Raw genomic sequence first — 16520 nt, forward strand, 5'->3', positions numbered from 1 at the left:
CCTTATATGCAAGCCACCAGGGAACTCCTCATCAAACAATACTTCAAGCAAGACATCAGCATCTCTCTCCGCTGCAAGTACATGAACAGTGTCAGGAATATTGCTTCATCTTATGCCAAAATCAGTATGTGTGGTCTCGAGAACAAGCGGTTTCCCCTTAATGGGAGTTACGATTGTCAGATTGGATTTGCACTTTAGAAATCATAGACATAAAGGGGACCGTGCAAGATTGACTCTAAAGAGGCTAAGTAATCATCGAGTTTGAAACGATTTCCATTACCTCCTTTAATCCCGATGATTGTGCCTCTGAGACCCAATGGGACAGAAAAGCTCTCCCGCACGTTGACAACACGGTCAAAAAGCCGGAACTCTGCATCTCTGTCTGGAACAACGCCAAACTGCTGTTCAAGAGGCTGAGAGAGAAGCAAGAATACAATTATATATGACAAGTGGAAGGTCAAGCTTACAGACCGTTTAAAAGTGAAAAAGGCAAACATTATAGGGGAAAAAAAAACATCCAACAATGCCGGTCTGTTATCCAGTAACCTGGGAAAGCTGTGTGACAGCCACTGTAGGTGCTACAGAGGTTGTCCAGCTCCTTTTTTCCACCAAAAGCTTATAAGTCTATGAACGTTACCCGTTATCATTAGACTCCCCCACTAGCCTGTGATTGCACTGATCACCATCAACACCATGGTGGTCATACATAGCCCGATGAGCAGAGACAGGTGCACAACCCGGTGGAGATTTGGAACGAAGGAGGGATTAATCAAGGTGATGTATTGTATAGCATTTTATGCTTTAGGAAAATGATGGCATATGGGTAGTACTGCCCCTTTAAAAGTAGTTATCCCCAATTTTTAATTTTAAAAAAAGCATCCTTTTTCCAAAAACAGCTCTAATTTTGCCCCAAGCTATATACTGCAGATCATAAAGTGAATGATATGAAAACCCCCCAGAAAAATCGCAAAAGGTGTATAGTTGCTGGGAGACAAGCAAATACTTTTGCTAATAGCGTCAATGGAGGTCATTTCAATTTTAGGCATATGCACAGCAGCGAATAATCGCAAAGGGCAACTGTACTTTCAAGTGTACATGAGGAATAGCACAATTTCTGGCCATTGAAGGACTTGCAATCTGCATTCTCATCAGTTTTTCCCTTTGCAGGCTCTATCTCTGGAAGCAGACTAGCTGCTATGAAGACCATCATACAAACCCAAAAGGAGCAATTCCTGCTCCTCATTCCTTAGCTAGAACAAAAACAGAATCCACCTCTGAATGGAGGACACTATGCTGCAGTACTGAACAGTGTACATATGAATCCAGCGCAGGGGTGAGGCAACAGATTTTATAGAAAGCTCAGCACGATCTTTTTGTGTCTCTCCATGCTTGGTTTCTCAGTCTCTTTCCCTCTATATGGAGTACAGTAATAGGATCTGACATTTCAGTGTTCTGGCAGTCTGTCTTGAGTAAGACAAATTTGAGCTGTTTTTCTTCTTCTAACTTTTTCTAACATTGTATGGCGAGTTCAAGATGCAGTGAAAAACTGGCTCATAAGTGGAGAAAGAAGCAGATTTTTCTGATAATATATTATGCACTCTCATATTGGCTTGTATTACTGATTTATGCACAGTTTGATGAAGTACAGGTCTAACTTCATGTCAGTTGCAAACAACATTTGTACTCTACTGAATTACTTATTGCAGTAAAAGTTTCCTATAAAAAGGAACATGTAACAGTATTTCATTTTTGAAGAGAAACATACCCGAAACAGTAAGTGTGGTTTCACAGTCACGCGCACCTTCTTACTGCTCTTCTTGGTCTGTAGAGAGCACATATATTAACTGAGCAGAAAATGATATATGCAATTTGGACATATAGAAAAGCAATAATTAGAATTTGTGACGTATTGTACACTATAAGGATGGTATATCATGCAATGAAGCTAAGGAAAGAATTCAACTATTGAAAATGATAAAAAGTATCAAGCAAAAGAAACAGTGGGACATAACCCTTCATCTGTACCATGCTAACCTTACACTTTGTAACCTCCTCTTCAATTTTTTCCACGATAGCGATATCCAAAATCTGCAAATCGCACGAGGAGCGTGCCAACAAGCTAATAGGATGGGCTCGGAGCCAGGAAACAATCTCTTGAACTTTCTCTGCACTGCACACAAGAGAACATAAACTGTGTCACAACAGAAAAGAAAAAGTCAGCATCACGGCAACTATCACGACCATGACAGTTTTACCCGTTGGTATCCTCTCCTGGCCAGATGTCATCTTCATAGAACACATCGTCTTGGCTGTTCTTTGAAATATATATGAACAGCTCAGGATACCTGTAGAAGAGAAAGAAATGCGCATTAATGCTGGATTCACATCTCATATAGTCGCTAAAAATTAGATAATAAGCTAGTGAGCAGCAGGACCCTCACTCCTGTCGGGATCGGAGTTATGTGTTACTCTATAATGTCTTTATTGTCTGTACAAGTCCCCTCTGACATGTAAAGTGCTGCAGAATATGTTGGCGCTATAAAAATAACATTATTATCATTAATTCACCTATATATAAGCATGGAAAACCATGCACACAGCAGAAAACGTAAACAGAATTGTTAGGAATCAAGTCTCAAATACTCATTTCTTAATATTTATATTTTTTAAATATAAGGTGTAACAATAGTCTACACATATTTCCAGAAGACCTCAGCATACACAAGCTGTTGATCTCATGGGGAACTATAGAAGGTATACATGACAACTGCTGACCCTAGCGGACCAGCGACGTGCAGCGCCATGTGTCCGCATACTGGACGTGGGCAGACGCTGCCTACCACAAAGGCCTCATTCACACTTCAGTATTTGTCATCAGTGTTTGTGTGCCAAAGCCAGGAGTGCAATATATAGAAAGAACTATAACTGAAAGATTGGCACCTGTTCTGTGCGTTGGAGACACCCCTGCTTTTGGCGTACAAATACTCATCGAAAAATACTGACGTGTGAATTAGGCCTTACATGCACCTATGTGGTCCATATATTGGGCCAAACTAACACATGATGTGATATTTTACAGGCAGACCTTGTACACTAGCACACAGGATGACATTGGTCTTTGTGCTGTCACTTTTCTGAACTTCATTAAATAGTCTGAGATTTGCAGCAAAGACCACATGGTTTACCGCATTACCTTGCAAAAGCCATATGGTAAGAAGTAATGGTAATGCCCAATGCAAATATCACTACGAGCTGCATATACTGATCATTCTGCACATAAAGGTTATGGGGATAGATTGAAGGCGTTGTGCCATGATACAACATATTGTTAAAGCTGCAGAAATCCTGTAAATATTTTTGTAATTGAAAATGTATGAAAAATGATGCCCCATGTAAAAGATAAGCAACTTTGATGTTTAATATGGCGCCCCCTAGAGATGGTACTACTGACCCCACTGTCCGTCCCTCCTACCCGTCTCCACTGGCCGAGCATGCACGGTTCTCTCTCCCTTTGCAATGGACGCCTCACCAATGCAGTTCACAGTCAGCTAGCCGGTTCTCATCCAGCTAACGGAAAGCTCGAGTCTGAAGATTCTGCATACAGAAGCTCTCAGCACATCACCAGGACAGGAGTTTCCCACCTGGCACAGCAGATACAGTGGGATGTAAAAGTTTGGGCAACCCTGGTCAAAATTACTGTTATTGTGAGCAATTAAGCAAGTTGAAGATTAAACTATCTATAAAAAGGCATAAAGTTAAAGCGGACACGTTTTCTTTGTATTTATAGCAACAACAAAAAAAATCTATATAAAATATAAATTATTCCATGAAGGCCATATTTGTGCAGGTGTCTCTGAACAGTAGAATGATGTTCCACAACTCCAGAGTCTGCTAAAGCTTTCTGAAGGTCTTTTGCAGTCAAGCAGAGGTTCTGATTTGCCTCTCTAGCAATCCGAGCAGCTCTCACTGAAATTTTGCTTGGTCTTCCAGACTATTTCTTCACCTCCTCTGTTCCTGTTAACTGCCATTTCTTAATTACATTTCAAACTTAGGAAAGGGCAACTTGAGAACACTTTGCTACTGTATCTTCTTATAGCCTTCTCCTGCTTTGTGGGCCCTCCACCATTTTCAGAGTGCAAGGCAGCTGCTTAGGGGAACCCATGGCTGCTGTTCTTTGGCACAAGGATAGAGGAGGCTGGGTTTTTATAAAGCATCACCGGGCCTTTCCTAATGATGAAAGGGTTATGGCTTGTTGGCTTGTTGTCTAGAGATGCGCTACTGCCACCTGCAAGATCCGCCTGCCAGGCCTGAATTTGCGGAATCCTGAGTGTGAAAGTTGTAGTGCTTCGAGAATGTGTGCAGACTGAACCAAATCACAGCATTGCAAACCTGATCCGCCGATGCCTGGTGCCGAATGGCCCAAAAGGCACCCGCCGACCGAATGGAATGTGCCTTAATCCCCGCTGGGATAGGCTTGCCTCTGACATGGTAAGCCTCTTGAATAGCCAAGCATATCCACCTGACTATTGTGGACTTTGAAGCGGCGAGTCCCTTCCTGTGACCCTCAGGAAGAACGAATAAGACGTCCATATTGCGGAATGATGCCGTCCGTGAGATGTATCTTCTGAGGGCCCTCACCAGGCCCAGAGTGTGAAGGGTCCTATCAAAACAGTGAATTGCAGTCGGGCAAAACAAGGGCGGGAGAATGTCCACAAAGTGAAAAGAAGAGAACACTTTGGGAAGGAAGGATGGGGTCAGCCTGAGAACCATCTTTTCCTGGTAAAATATTAGGAAAAGGGGTCTACAGGAAAGAGTGGCCAGCTCCGATACCTGCCTGAATGATGTCACCGCGACAAGGAAGGCGACTTTCCATGAAAGGTGGGTCAGAAAGACGTCCTGTAGCGGCTCGAAGGGAGCCTCCTGTAGAACAACCAGGACCAGGTTAAAGTCCCAGGCATCCAACGGCCTTCTATAGGGAGGTACCATGTGGGAGACCCCTGAATGAAAGTCTTCACCTGCAGCTTAGAAGCAATCAGGTGCTGGAACTAAACTGATAAGGCAGAGATCTGGCCTTCGAGGGAACTAAGTGCTAGGCCTGGGTCCAGACCAGTCTGAAGGAACTGCAAAATAGTCAGAATTGAGAAGGCAAGAGGAGAACAACCGCGTTCCCTGCACCATGCGAAAACCGTTTTCCAAGTGCGGTGATAAATGTGACCCAATGTGGGTTTCCGAGCACCAATCATACTGAAAACTACTTCTCGGGAAAACCCAGCTTGAGTTAGAACCCAGGATTCAACAGACAGGCAGTTAAACACAGGGCCCTGACTTCTGGTGGCAAATCGGGCCTTGGGAGAGCAAATCTGGACGATCCAGTAGTCACCAGGGAACATCGACGACGAGTCGAGGCCCTGACGGCTGAGGAAGTTTGCCACCCAGTTTTCCATGCCTGGGTTGTGGACCGCTGAAATGACTTACTGGGTCATCTCGGCCCAGCGGAGAATGTGTTCTATCTCGCACATTGCTGCCCTGCTGCGGGTGCCCCCCGATGATTGATATATGCCACAGCCGTGGCGTTGTTCGCCTGAATTTGGATGGGATGACCCACCAGGAGGCGATGGAACCGCCGCAGGGTCAGCCGAATCACCCGAATATCCAGGACGATGATCGGAAGGCGCGACTCCCGAGGTGACCAGCGGCCCTGGACAGTGTGATGCCGAAAGACACTCTCCCCAGCCGAGAAGACTGGCGTCAGTGGTGACCACCAGCCATTGAACATTGAGAAAAGATTTCCCCTGGGTGAGGGAAGCGTCCACCACCGGAGCGCCCGCTTGACCCGTGGAGACACGCGGCATAGCCTGTCAAGAGAGAATGGGTTCCTGTCCCAGGCTGCCAGAAGAGCATGCTGCAGAGGACGAAGGTGTAGCTGGGCAAAGGGAACTGCTTCAACCGCTGCCACCATCTTGCCCAGGACCCCCATGCTCAATCTGATAGAGTGAGGAGATGGGCGGCAAAGTGCCCGGGCTCCCCGTTGAAGGGTTATGATCTTGTCTCGAGGGAGAATCACTAACCCTCGGGAGGTGTCCAGGGTCATTCCTAAAGGGTATCTGCTGGGCTGGGACAGGGAAAGATTTGTTTAAGTTTATCAGCCAGCCCAGACGAGAAAGTGTATCCAAAGTGATATGGGCGCACTCCGTGCAGGCTTGGAAAGACGGACCCTTAACTAGGAGGTTGTCCAAGTATGACAAAACGACCACACCCTGCGAGTGCAGAATGGACATGACAATCACCATGACCTTTGTTAACACTCTTGGAGCGGTGGCGTGGAAGGACAGGCAAAGATGCAAACTGGAAGTCACCCACGCGGATGGCAAAGAGAAGGAACCTTTGGTGAGGAAGAAAGATCAGATGTCGATGGATGCTAGAAACTCTCCCTTCTCCATCGAAGTGATGACAGAGCGGGGGGACTCCATCTTGAGGTGCTGGACCTTGACAAACTTGTTTAGAAGCTTCAGATCCATAATGGGCCGCACCGCTCCGTCGTTCTTTGGAACCACGAATAAGTTCAAGTAGAACCCTTCAAACATCTCCTTTTCTGGGACCGGAATAACGATCCCGTCTAGGCATAGCGAATCGGTGGCTTGGTAGAAAAGCCGGGCCCGTTCCCCTGCTTCGGGAGGGCGAGAGGGGAAGAACTGAGCCAGAGGGCGGGAAGAAAAGCATTAAGCTACTTACTGGTAGCGGCATTTTTCCGAGGCCCATGACAGCACACGAGAGAGGGGATCCGCCCTTAAGTAACAGGAAACCTACAGATACAAAAGGGCAGCACCTCTCCCCATGCATCAGTTGTATTTCAGAGCCTGAGAGGACTGCCGCGGTTAGTGGTACACAAATATACATTATATACATTATATACATTTTGAAACAAAATAACCTATTATTGTAATAAGACACCATACGTGAGATTTACATATTACGCTATATACATATCAGGAAGTGCTACCCCCACGTGAATAGGGAGGGAACTAAGGGTGCTGTCATGGGCCTCCGAAAAATGCCGCTACCAGTAAGTAGCTTAATGCTTTATTCGGACTCCCATGACAGCACACGAGAGATTTACAGAGATGTAAGCTACCTTAGGGAGGGACTATAGATTGTAGCACCCTTAACCCAAAGGAAAGATCAGAGGAGGACCCCAAATCCAACCGATAGTGTTTAAAGAAAGTGGAAGGGGATGACCATGTGGCCGCCTTACATATCTGCTCCACTGACACTCCAGATCTTTCCGCCCAGGATGACGCCATGGCCCGGGTGGAATGTGCCTTTAGATTCTGCAGAGCTGGCCCCCCACCTGCTGTATAAGCTAGAGAGATAGTTTCCCTAATCCATTTAGCCAGTAAATATTTTGATACTCTAAACCCTTTCCTTGGAAGGAAAGAAGCAGTGCCCCATCTTTCTTCCAATTATCAGTAGCTGAAACATACTGAAGAAGAGATCTCCTGACGTCTAACGTATGAAGCTCCTGCTCTTTAGGATTAGAGGGATTAGGAATAAAGGACGGCAAAACTATCTCCTGTGATCTATGGAAACGTGTCGCCACCTTTGGTAGATATGCTGGGTCTGGTCTAAGGACTACTCTGTCTGACAAGATTTCAGTGTATGGAGGAGCTCTGGAAAGCGCCTGTATATTCCCTATCCTGCGAGCTGAGGTTATGGCAATCAGGAAGGCTGTCTTGAGTGTCAACATTTTGATCGAGGCCTCCTGCAGAGGTTCAAAGGGGGGTTTAGTGAGAGAGGACAGAACTAAATTTAAATCCCATGGAACTGTTCTGTCTTTATGCACTGGTGTGGATCTACTAACTGCCTTCATAAACCTTGCTATCCAGTAGCTATTAGCTATATTACAGGAAAACAGGGCACCTAAAGCTGAGACCTGTACTCTAAGGGTACTAGGAGAGAGTTTTAACTCGAACCCCTTCTGTAGGAACTCTAAGATTTGTTGTATTGGCACCCCGTCTTGGATATTAAATTTTGAACAAGTCAAGAACTTTCTCCAAGTCCTAGAGTAGATTCTCGTAGTTATTTGCTTTCTACTCTTTAGGAGTGTCTCTACTAAGTTTGGAGAGAAGCCTTTCCCCACTAATAGTGACCGTTCAAACTCCACGCCATTAAATGGAGCGCCGCCACTTGTGGATGGGAGATCGGTCCCTGAGAAAGCAAGTTCGGGATCTCTGGCAGTACCCAGGGGACCGCTATGGACATTGTCTTGAGCCAGGCAAACCAGGTTCTTCTGGGCCAAAAGGGGGCGATAAGGATGAGTTTCGCTCGATCCTCCCTGATTTTCCTCACCACTAGAGGTATCAGGTTCAGTGGTGGGAAAGCATAGGCCAGTGGAAAATCCCATTTTATCAGAAACGCGTCCACCGCCAGGGGTTTCTCCCTGGGATTTAGGGAGCAAAAGAGTTTTACTTTTCTGTTGTTTCTGGTGGCGAATAGATCCACCACTGGTTGACCCCATCTGCGGACGATAAGATTGAAAATGTCCTCGTTGAGAGACCACTCTCCCTGTTTTAACACATTTCGGCTGAGGAAATCTGCTGCCACATTTTCTTTTCCTTTGATGTGAAGAGCTGTCAAAGATAGAAAATTGAGCTCTGCCACCTGGAACAACCGACCCGTGATCTGCATTAAAGTTTCGGAACGAGTTCCCCCTTGCCGGTTTATGTAAGCGACCGCCATTCTGTTGTCCGACAGAATTCTGACGTGCTGGCCCTGCAGATATACGAGGAATTTTTTAACAGCCAATTCAACCGCCAACAACTCTCTTTGGTTTGATGAGAATGTTGTGAAGGGTTCCCACTGTCCCTGGACTACCATGTCCCCCATATAGGCTCCCCACCCTGAAGAGCTGGCATCTGTGGTTATCACGTGGGTGACATCTACCATCCAGGGAACCCCTGCTGATAAATTCCGTTTATCTAGCCACCACCTAAGGGAATTCAATGTTATCGGCCTCAACGTCAATTTCCCATTCAATGCGCCTCCTAAGGCTCTGTCATGGAACAGGACTTCTTTTTGTAGGGACCTGGTGTGGAACTGAGCCCACTTAACTGGTGGAATGCAAGATGTGAGTGACCCAAGTAGAGACATTGCTTGCCTAAGTGTCATGGAAGGTGTATTGATTGCTCTTAATACAAAACTCTGAATTTGGTCTATTTTCTCTATAGGGAGGAGACACTGCTGTGTCACTGAATTCAACATTAACCCCAGGAATTTTTGAACATTTAGGGGCTGTAATTCCAACCCAACCGTTCTAGTTTGGTTTTAGCAATCTCCCATTCCTGTCAGCGCTGCAGCCATCGTGGAACGCCGAGGCCGGCCAGCTACGTTCCGATCGGCGCCCCCTAGACGCTGCCGCCCCCCCGCACAGAGAGACCCACAGCACACGGGAAGGGCGACTTACCATATGCTGGCCCCGGAGACCGGACACCCCCTGGTGACCGCTCCTCGCTGCCTAGTCACCGCCGTGCCGCCCTGCCAGGGCCACCGTGACTACCTCAGGTACCCGCACCGGCCGAAGTGGGAGACCCCCTCGCCACCAGAATCGGTCCGGCCGGCCTGGACTCCTGTAGATTCTATAGGCATCCAGTCCCTTCAGGAACAGGAAACAAACTGATGCATGGGGAGAGGTGCCGCCCTTTTGTATCTGTAGGTTTCCTGTTCCTTAAGGGCGGATCCCCTCTCTCGTGTGCTGTCATGGGAGTCCGAATAAACACTGCATTCTTCAGGTCCCTCTCTATCACGATAAACCCGTGACATCATGTCACTCATTCCTATCACTCTCTCACAAATGCTCTAAATAGTGCTTATTTTATTGACAAACTATGGTCCAGTTAACCTATGAGAGGCATAGAGAACCAGCAGGGTAAATAATAAGCGCACATCATTTTTAGGGAAGAAAAGGATTCCTGTCAAGCTGGAAAGTATTAATGGACTATTTGAACACAGCAGTAGGGAAGGAGACTATAAAAGGCAGCAATGCAACAGATGAGCCAATAAAGAAGAAGCAGCTTCTGTCACATACTCCATCTTGTAATTCCTCCCACAATCTCTTCGGTTCAGTATGAAATGAAGAGGGTACAAGCGAACCAGAAAACATGTAAAAAGGTGTTATTTATTCAAGTTATTCCCTTTAAACATTTTCTGTGAACATTTATACCAGATAAGGGTTTTTTAATAGCAAAGTGTGTCGCGACTCAACCTCTTTAATTAAACCTACACAGTTTATTGTTTTCCTTTTCATGTACAGGGTGCAATTATGGTTACAGATAATGAAAATTATGATAAAATAATAAACAACAAGGCTTGCATTGGGATTATTTCCTATCACTGGTGAATAGATGGGATGAGAAACTGCCTCTAATTGACAAAAGACCCAAAACATGGATAAAAGCCATATCTGAGCAGAAAACAAAAGATATCCATAAAAATAAAACCAATGTAAACACTGTAGCAAAGATATATTAGTTTTCTATGACATGGCAATATTACCTCTCAATATACTCAGCCAGAACCTGCTCCACAGAGGAGGAATATGTCCATTCAGTACCAACTCTCTTAGTGTAACCAGGAACCTCTTCATTCTTCTTATTGAATTTCAAATTCAAGCCCACATTGGCTTTTTGCTCTCCATGTGGACTAAAGAGGAAGGACATATATGGTTATGCCATACGTGATAAATATCCTCATTTTCATTATATTTAAAAGAGAATCTATCACCAGGTACAAATTGGCCAATTTTCACTCATTTTATTTCGGCTGTTCTGATTAGCATTTAGTTTTTTTTTACCCTTGTGAAAAACATTTGTCCCCTAGTATTGCGCTCCTGTGCAGGCGTACTTCTCTCTGCCTTGTCGAAGGAAGGGCAAAGTACTGTAGATCGCCTGCGCTCTTTGCTTTTCCCGGTGCATGCGCACTGCAGTACTTCGCTTTGCCCTTGACAGAGCAAAGTGCATCTGGGCAGGAGCACATTATGTGGATGATGTAGGACACGGTATCCACACAAAGTACAGAAGGAGGATGGCATCGCAAAAAGAGGAGGTGCCAGATCAAGAACAGGGACGCCCATCGGACCGGACCGCCCCATAGGGGAGTATTATAAAAGGTTTCTTGTCCTGCAGGCCGCATTGGGGGCATATATACAGCATAATAGAATGATGTATATGAGGGTTTATGAAAGAACGTGAAAGAACGTGCTCGGATAAGGTTTTATCTGGGCATGCTCCTGTGTTGAGTGTCTTTGGTGTGCTAGAAAAATATGTGAGTCCCCGTGGCGGCATGTCTCATGGCTGTTCAACAGCTGCAACATATGCTGGGATTACATGCTTGTTAGGCAATCTCTGCATGTGTTATGGCAGTCAAACAGCGTGAGACATGCAGGCTCGGGGACTCAAACATATTATTCGAGCACGCCCAAGACACTCTTAGCACCCGAGCGTGCCTGGATAATATCTTATAATTGCTTATAGTTACTGGTCTTACCTCATACCTGGTGATAGGTTCCCATTAAATAATTTTCAATTACATTTATACTCACTTTCTTTTGGATCCTCGGCCAATGAAAATACTTCCAGTGAACCTTGAAACGAGGTATCCGTTAACGCCTAGTCGACTAGCTAAGACATAGCCAGGATTATATTTTACTGAATATTTCTACAAAAACAAATAGAAAATCATTAAAAGGGGTTGCCCATTTAATTCAGGACCTCAATAAAAACAATGTATGCTCACTTCCTGCAGTAGCTCTTTCCTGGAGTTGTTGTGACATTGTTGTGTCTCGTGACAGTTGCAGTCAATGATTGGCCGCAGGTCATCAATATTCCATCAGGACTGATGTCCACTAAGACGGAATAGTAAAGCCCTACGTTGACGAGCGGTCGCTCATTGGCTGAAGCCTACAAGTTACAAAAGTGGCATCGAGCACTGGGAACAGCGGAACAGCAGCGCTGCAAGACCTGAGTATACAGGGCTTTTATTTTAATGGAGATTCTGCACTGATTCAGTCGAAGTTGCCCAGTAGCGAACTCATTTCACCTGGGGAAAATCACACACTTATACTCATGCTATGCCTGCCTAGCACTAGATTCCTCCAAGACATTACACTGCATTACAGAATAAAAAAATAATAATAATAATAATCTTAATATAGCGACTGTCGATAGATGGTTGGTGTTTTATTTTTTATTAATACTGCTGCCAAACATGGAACCAAGTAAAAATGTACAGAAATAAATGGCTTCATACGAGATAGTGTACTGAATAGGAATTCTGCCCGGCCATGAAGGGCTTGAGAGATTAGCGATACTAGAGAATACCGTAAGTAGGAACATTTGCTATTCGGGAGTCTGGAAAAGTTGAGCAAGAACCATGCAAGATATGTGACGTTACCTTGTCGGTTGTCCCCTCTGAGCTTTAACTCAGAATAAACCAAAAAACACCAAACCAAAATATTATTTTTATTACTTATCTGATCAAGCTGGCTCTTATATAAAATAAGAAATGGTCAAGGTCAAATCTGCACACTCCAATAGATTGGTGCATCAGAGGAAAAAATAAAGTCAATATAGTAGAACAACCTCAAGCACTTCAATGAAAACATATGTCATGTATCTTGAAAGGGGCACTTCCGTCTGTCTGTCTGTCACGGAAATCCCGCGTCGCTGATTGGTTGCGGCCGCCACCAATCAGCGACTGGCACAGTCCGGCCGCGAATTCGCCCCTTCCTACTCTGTCAGTGCCCCTTCCAGTCAGCGCTCACACAGGGTTAATGGCTGCGTTAGACCGCCTGATGCTGCGGTGTAACGCAGTCCGTTAACGCTGCTATTAACCCTGTGTGACCAAATTTTTACTATTGATGCTGCCTATGCAGCATCAATAGTAAAAAGATGTAATGTTAAAAATAATTAAAAAAATAAAAAATCATATACTCACCTTCTGGCGCCTTTCCCGCTCCGGGCCATGCATTGCGGTCTCGCGAGAGGATGACGTGGTGGTCTCGCGAAACCGCTATATCATCATCTCACGAGACCGCACTGCATTCTTGGGACCGGAGCGTTCTCGCCTGATACGAGGGCGCCGGAAGGTGAGTATATAACTATTTTTTATTTAATTTTTTTTTTTTTTTTTACAGGGATATGGTGCCCACATTGCTATATACTAAGTGGGCTGTGTTATATACTACATGGACTGTGTTATATACTGCATGGGCTGTGTTATATACTGCATCTCTGTGCTATATACTACGTGGGCTGTGCAATATATTACGTGGCTGGGCAATATACTACGTGGCTGTGTTATATACTGCGTGAGCTGTGCTATATACTACCTAGCGGTGCAATATATTACGTGGCTGTGTTATATACTTCCTGGGCTGTGCTATATACTACATGGCTGTGTTATATACTACGTGACCTGAGCTATATACTGTGTGGGCTGTGTTATACACTGCGTGGGCTATGCTATATACTACGTGGGCTGTTATACACTGCATGGGCTGTGCTATATACTACGTGGCTGTGCTATATGCTACGTGAATGCTGTGGTATATGCTATGTGGGCTGTTATATACTACGTGGGCTGTGTTATATACTACGTGGCCTGTGTTATATACTACGTGGCCTGTGCTATATGCTACGTGGCCTGTGCTAATTGGGCTTTGTTATATGCTACTTAGCTGTGGTATATTTCTCTGCTGTATCTGTGCATCATGAATCGTGGTATGTGTTTAAGAGGGGGGGCCCACTGAGACTCTTTCGCTCGGGGCCCTCAAAATCCTGGTGCCGGCCCTGGCTTCGCTGTTGGTCACGCCCGGCCGGCCGCGAACAATCAGCGACCGGCACAGTCCAGCTGCGAATTGGCGTGGAATTTGAACCACGCATAGCTAATTGGCCGTGCCCGGCCGGCCGAATCCTGTGTATGAATTGCATTATTCTGAAAACTTCATAAATAAACTACATACATATTCTAGAATACCCGATGCGTTAGAATCAGGCCACCATCTAGTAATATACATATAAGAATAGCTTGAACAACGTGTCACCAGCTGGTAAGCTGTCAATATAATACAATGTTGTACATTAGTCGAAGCTAATCAAATTAAATACATTGTGAATTCACCTAAAATTAAAAATTAAACAAAAACAGGAGACAGCTACTAACTAAATGCGATGCCAGTAATGTATTTCACAATAAACATAAATCCTTAGCCACAGTTGAGGGAAAACATAGAATAAATAAGTATACACTTGTATTTTTGTCATCATAAATGTGAATCCACATGCTCCCCATAGAAGATCAGTGTCATAAGGTGTATAATGAAATAGTTAAGTGGGTTAAAGGGAACCTGTCACCCCCAAAATCGAAGCATCAGGGGCTTATCTACAGCATTCTGTAATGCTGTAGATAAGCCCCCGATGTATCCTGAAAGATGAAAAAAAGAGGTTAGATTATAGTCACCCAGGGGCGGTCCGGCTGCGGTCCGGGGCCTCCCATCTTCTTACGATGACATCCTCTTCTTGTCGTCGCTCTGCGGCTCCGGAATACTTGGTCTGCCCTGTTGAGGGCAGAGCAAAGTACTGCAGTGCGCAGGCGCCGGGCCTCTCTGACCTTTCCCGGCGCCTGTGTACTGCAGTACTTTGCTCTGCCCTCAACAGGGCAGATAAAGTACGCCTGCACCGGAGCCACAGCGCGAATACAAGAAGAGGACGTAATCCTATGAAGATGGGAGGCCCTGGACCAGACCGTGACGCCTATCGGACCGGACCACAGCGGGACCGCCCCTGGGTGAGTATAATCTAACCTCTTTTTCTCATCTTTCAGGATACATCGGGGGCTTACCTACAGCATTCCAGAATGCTGTAGATAAGGCCTGATGCTGGTGGGCTTAGCTCACCTTCGATTTTGGGGGTGACAGGTTCTTTTTAAACAGATATGGACGGTGCTAACGTGGCTGATGCAGCAAGTTGTCAGCTATAGTGTAGTGGACAGCCGACAGCTGCTGGATTGTCACCTGTATGGGGAGGCTATTCTCTTATATCTCAGGTCAGTGAAAAGACGTATTGGCGGTCATTAAGGGGTTAAACTTATTGGTGTATTAAAATTCTCCCCTCTTTCTTGATAATTGTAATTTTTGGGGTTATATTTTTAGCTGCTTATATCTCTTAAGCTGTAGCGGTGGCCGATCTTTTAGTCTAACTGCAGTGACCGAATACGTGTTGTGCTTAAGAGCTGTTTCCAATAGAGCTAGTAAGTAGAGTTTAAATAAACCTGCAGTGTCTATAAAATAAGACACACAGGAGTGACGTCCATAGCAAAAAAGTTTATCCCATATCTTATATAAAATAAGGTTTGCGAATAAAATAGTCATGAGTGATAAGTTTCTATCATGGGAGAGCTCAGACAACTTACATGCTGGTTTAGTATTAAGGCATCAAGCTCTGGTTCATAGGTAATGCTAAATAAAACTCGAATTCTGTTCTCACTGAGAACATCGGATGAATCTTGCACCTAAACATTGGAAAGAAAAGAAAAATCTCTTTTAAAAACACATATGCAAAGTATAACAAAGCAAACTAAAGTCTCGGCTCATCGGCCAGGTAGATGAGATACCTCTCCCATGCAACCATAGTAGGGAATGCCAAGCATGAATACTGTGCTACCAGTCGAAAAGAGTTCTCCAAGTGTCTTGAAATGGGATGAGCCAGATTCAAAAGCTGTAATGTCCTGAAATAATAGAAATATACCAGAATATAATATACAATAGCATATAACGGTTTAACACAAAAGCAGCAGCATTGCTAGAGGGGAGGGTAGAGGTGAGGAGAGGGGGTGGCTGCCACGGGCACACTCAGAGGGGGGAGACCTGGATCTACCGCCAATCTTAACTGTACCGGCATGCATAACACCGCGATAGAGTTAAACCCTGTGATAGAGCAGGAAGACGTCTCCCTGCCCTACCGTGCTCTGTCCTGTAAGCTGCAGGACACTTTAGGCCAGTGGCTTACAGAACTACAGGGTGGTGCACAAGATGTTATAAGTCCTGGTGCGGGTGGAGCAACATAGTGATGTGATTGTGCCAAATCTGATGTCCTATGCATGCCCAAGGGCAAAAACATCACAATGTCGGTCTGCCCGTGGCCGACACACGCTGCCCACAGTTTGGGCAGCAACTATCAGCTGAGGTTGCCTTTAAGATGTGAAAAGTTTTGCCTTCCTTGAGCTGAAACCTTACCTACAATTCCGCAGGGAAAGCTATGCTCACCTTCACAACGGCTTGGTATACAAAAGGGACAACCTGCTTGGACCACTGCTTCTCAAGGACAACGTCTCCATTTTGTGATAACTGGTATCGACGACCAGTAAGGAGCTGTGCATATATAATGACTGACGTGTCGTTGACGATTACTCCTTTTCTTTTGTGATAGCTTTAAGGATACAGGAAAATACTGTAATGTTCAACATATAAA

The 16520-nt window shown here is 45.1% G+C and overlaps 1 protein-coding gene across 2 annotated transcripts in view; it reads right to left on the minus strand.

The window, feature by feature from the left end:
- The window catches only part of XRN1 (5'-3' exoribonuclease 1), a 227733-nt gene that overhangs the window by 70501 nt on the left and 140712 nt on the right, over positions 1-16520 (minus strand). For both annotated transcript variants that reach the window (XM_069727559.1, XM_069727558.1), the window contains exons 21-30: positions 16316-16478; positions 15664-15777; positions 15463-15561; positions 11594-11709; positions 10549-10695; positions 2256-2345; positions 2035-2170; positions 1766-1822; positions 281-413; positions 2-71 (exon numbers count right to left, since the gene is read on the minus strand). In XM_069727559.1, coding sequence (XP_069583660.1) covers positions 2-71; positions 281-413; positions 1766-1822; positions 2035-2170; positions 2256-2345; positions 10549-10695; positions 11594-11709; positions 15463-15561; positions 15664-15777; positions 16316-16478 — 1125 coding nt within the window. The remainder of the gene's footprint in view (position 1; positions 72-280; positions 414-1765; positions 1823-2034; positions 2171-2255; positions 2346-10548; positions 10696-11593; positions 11710-15462; positions 15562-15663; positions 15778-16315; positions 16479-16520) is intronic.

Source organism: Ranitomeya imitator, chromosome 5, assembly GCF_032444005.1.
Source record: "Ranitomeya imitator isolate aRanImi1 chromosome 5, aRanImi1.pri, whole genome shotgun sequence".
NCBI classification, from domain to species: Eukaryota; Metazoa; Chordata; class Amphibia; order Anura; family Dendrobatidae; genus Ranitomeya; species Ranitomeya imitator.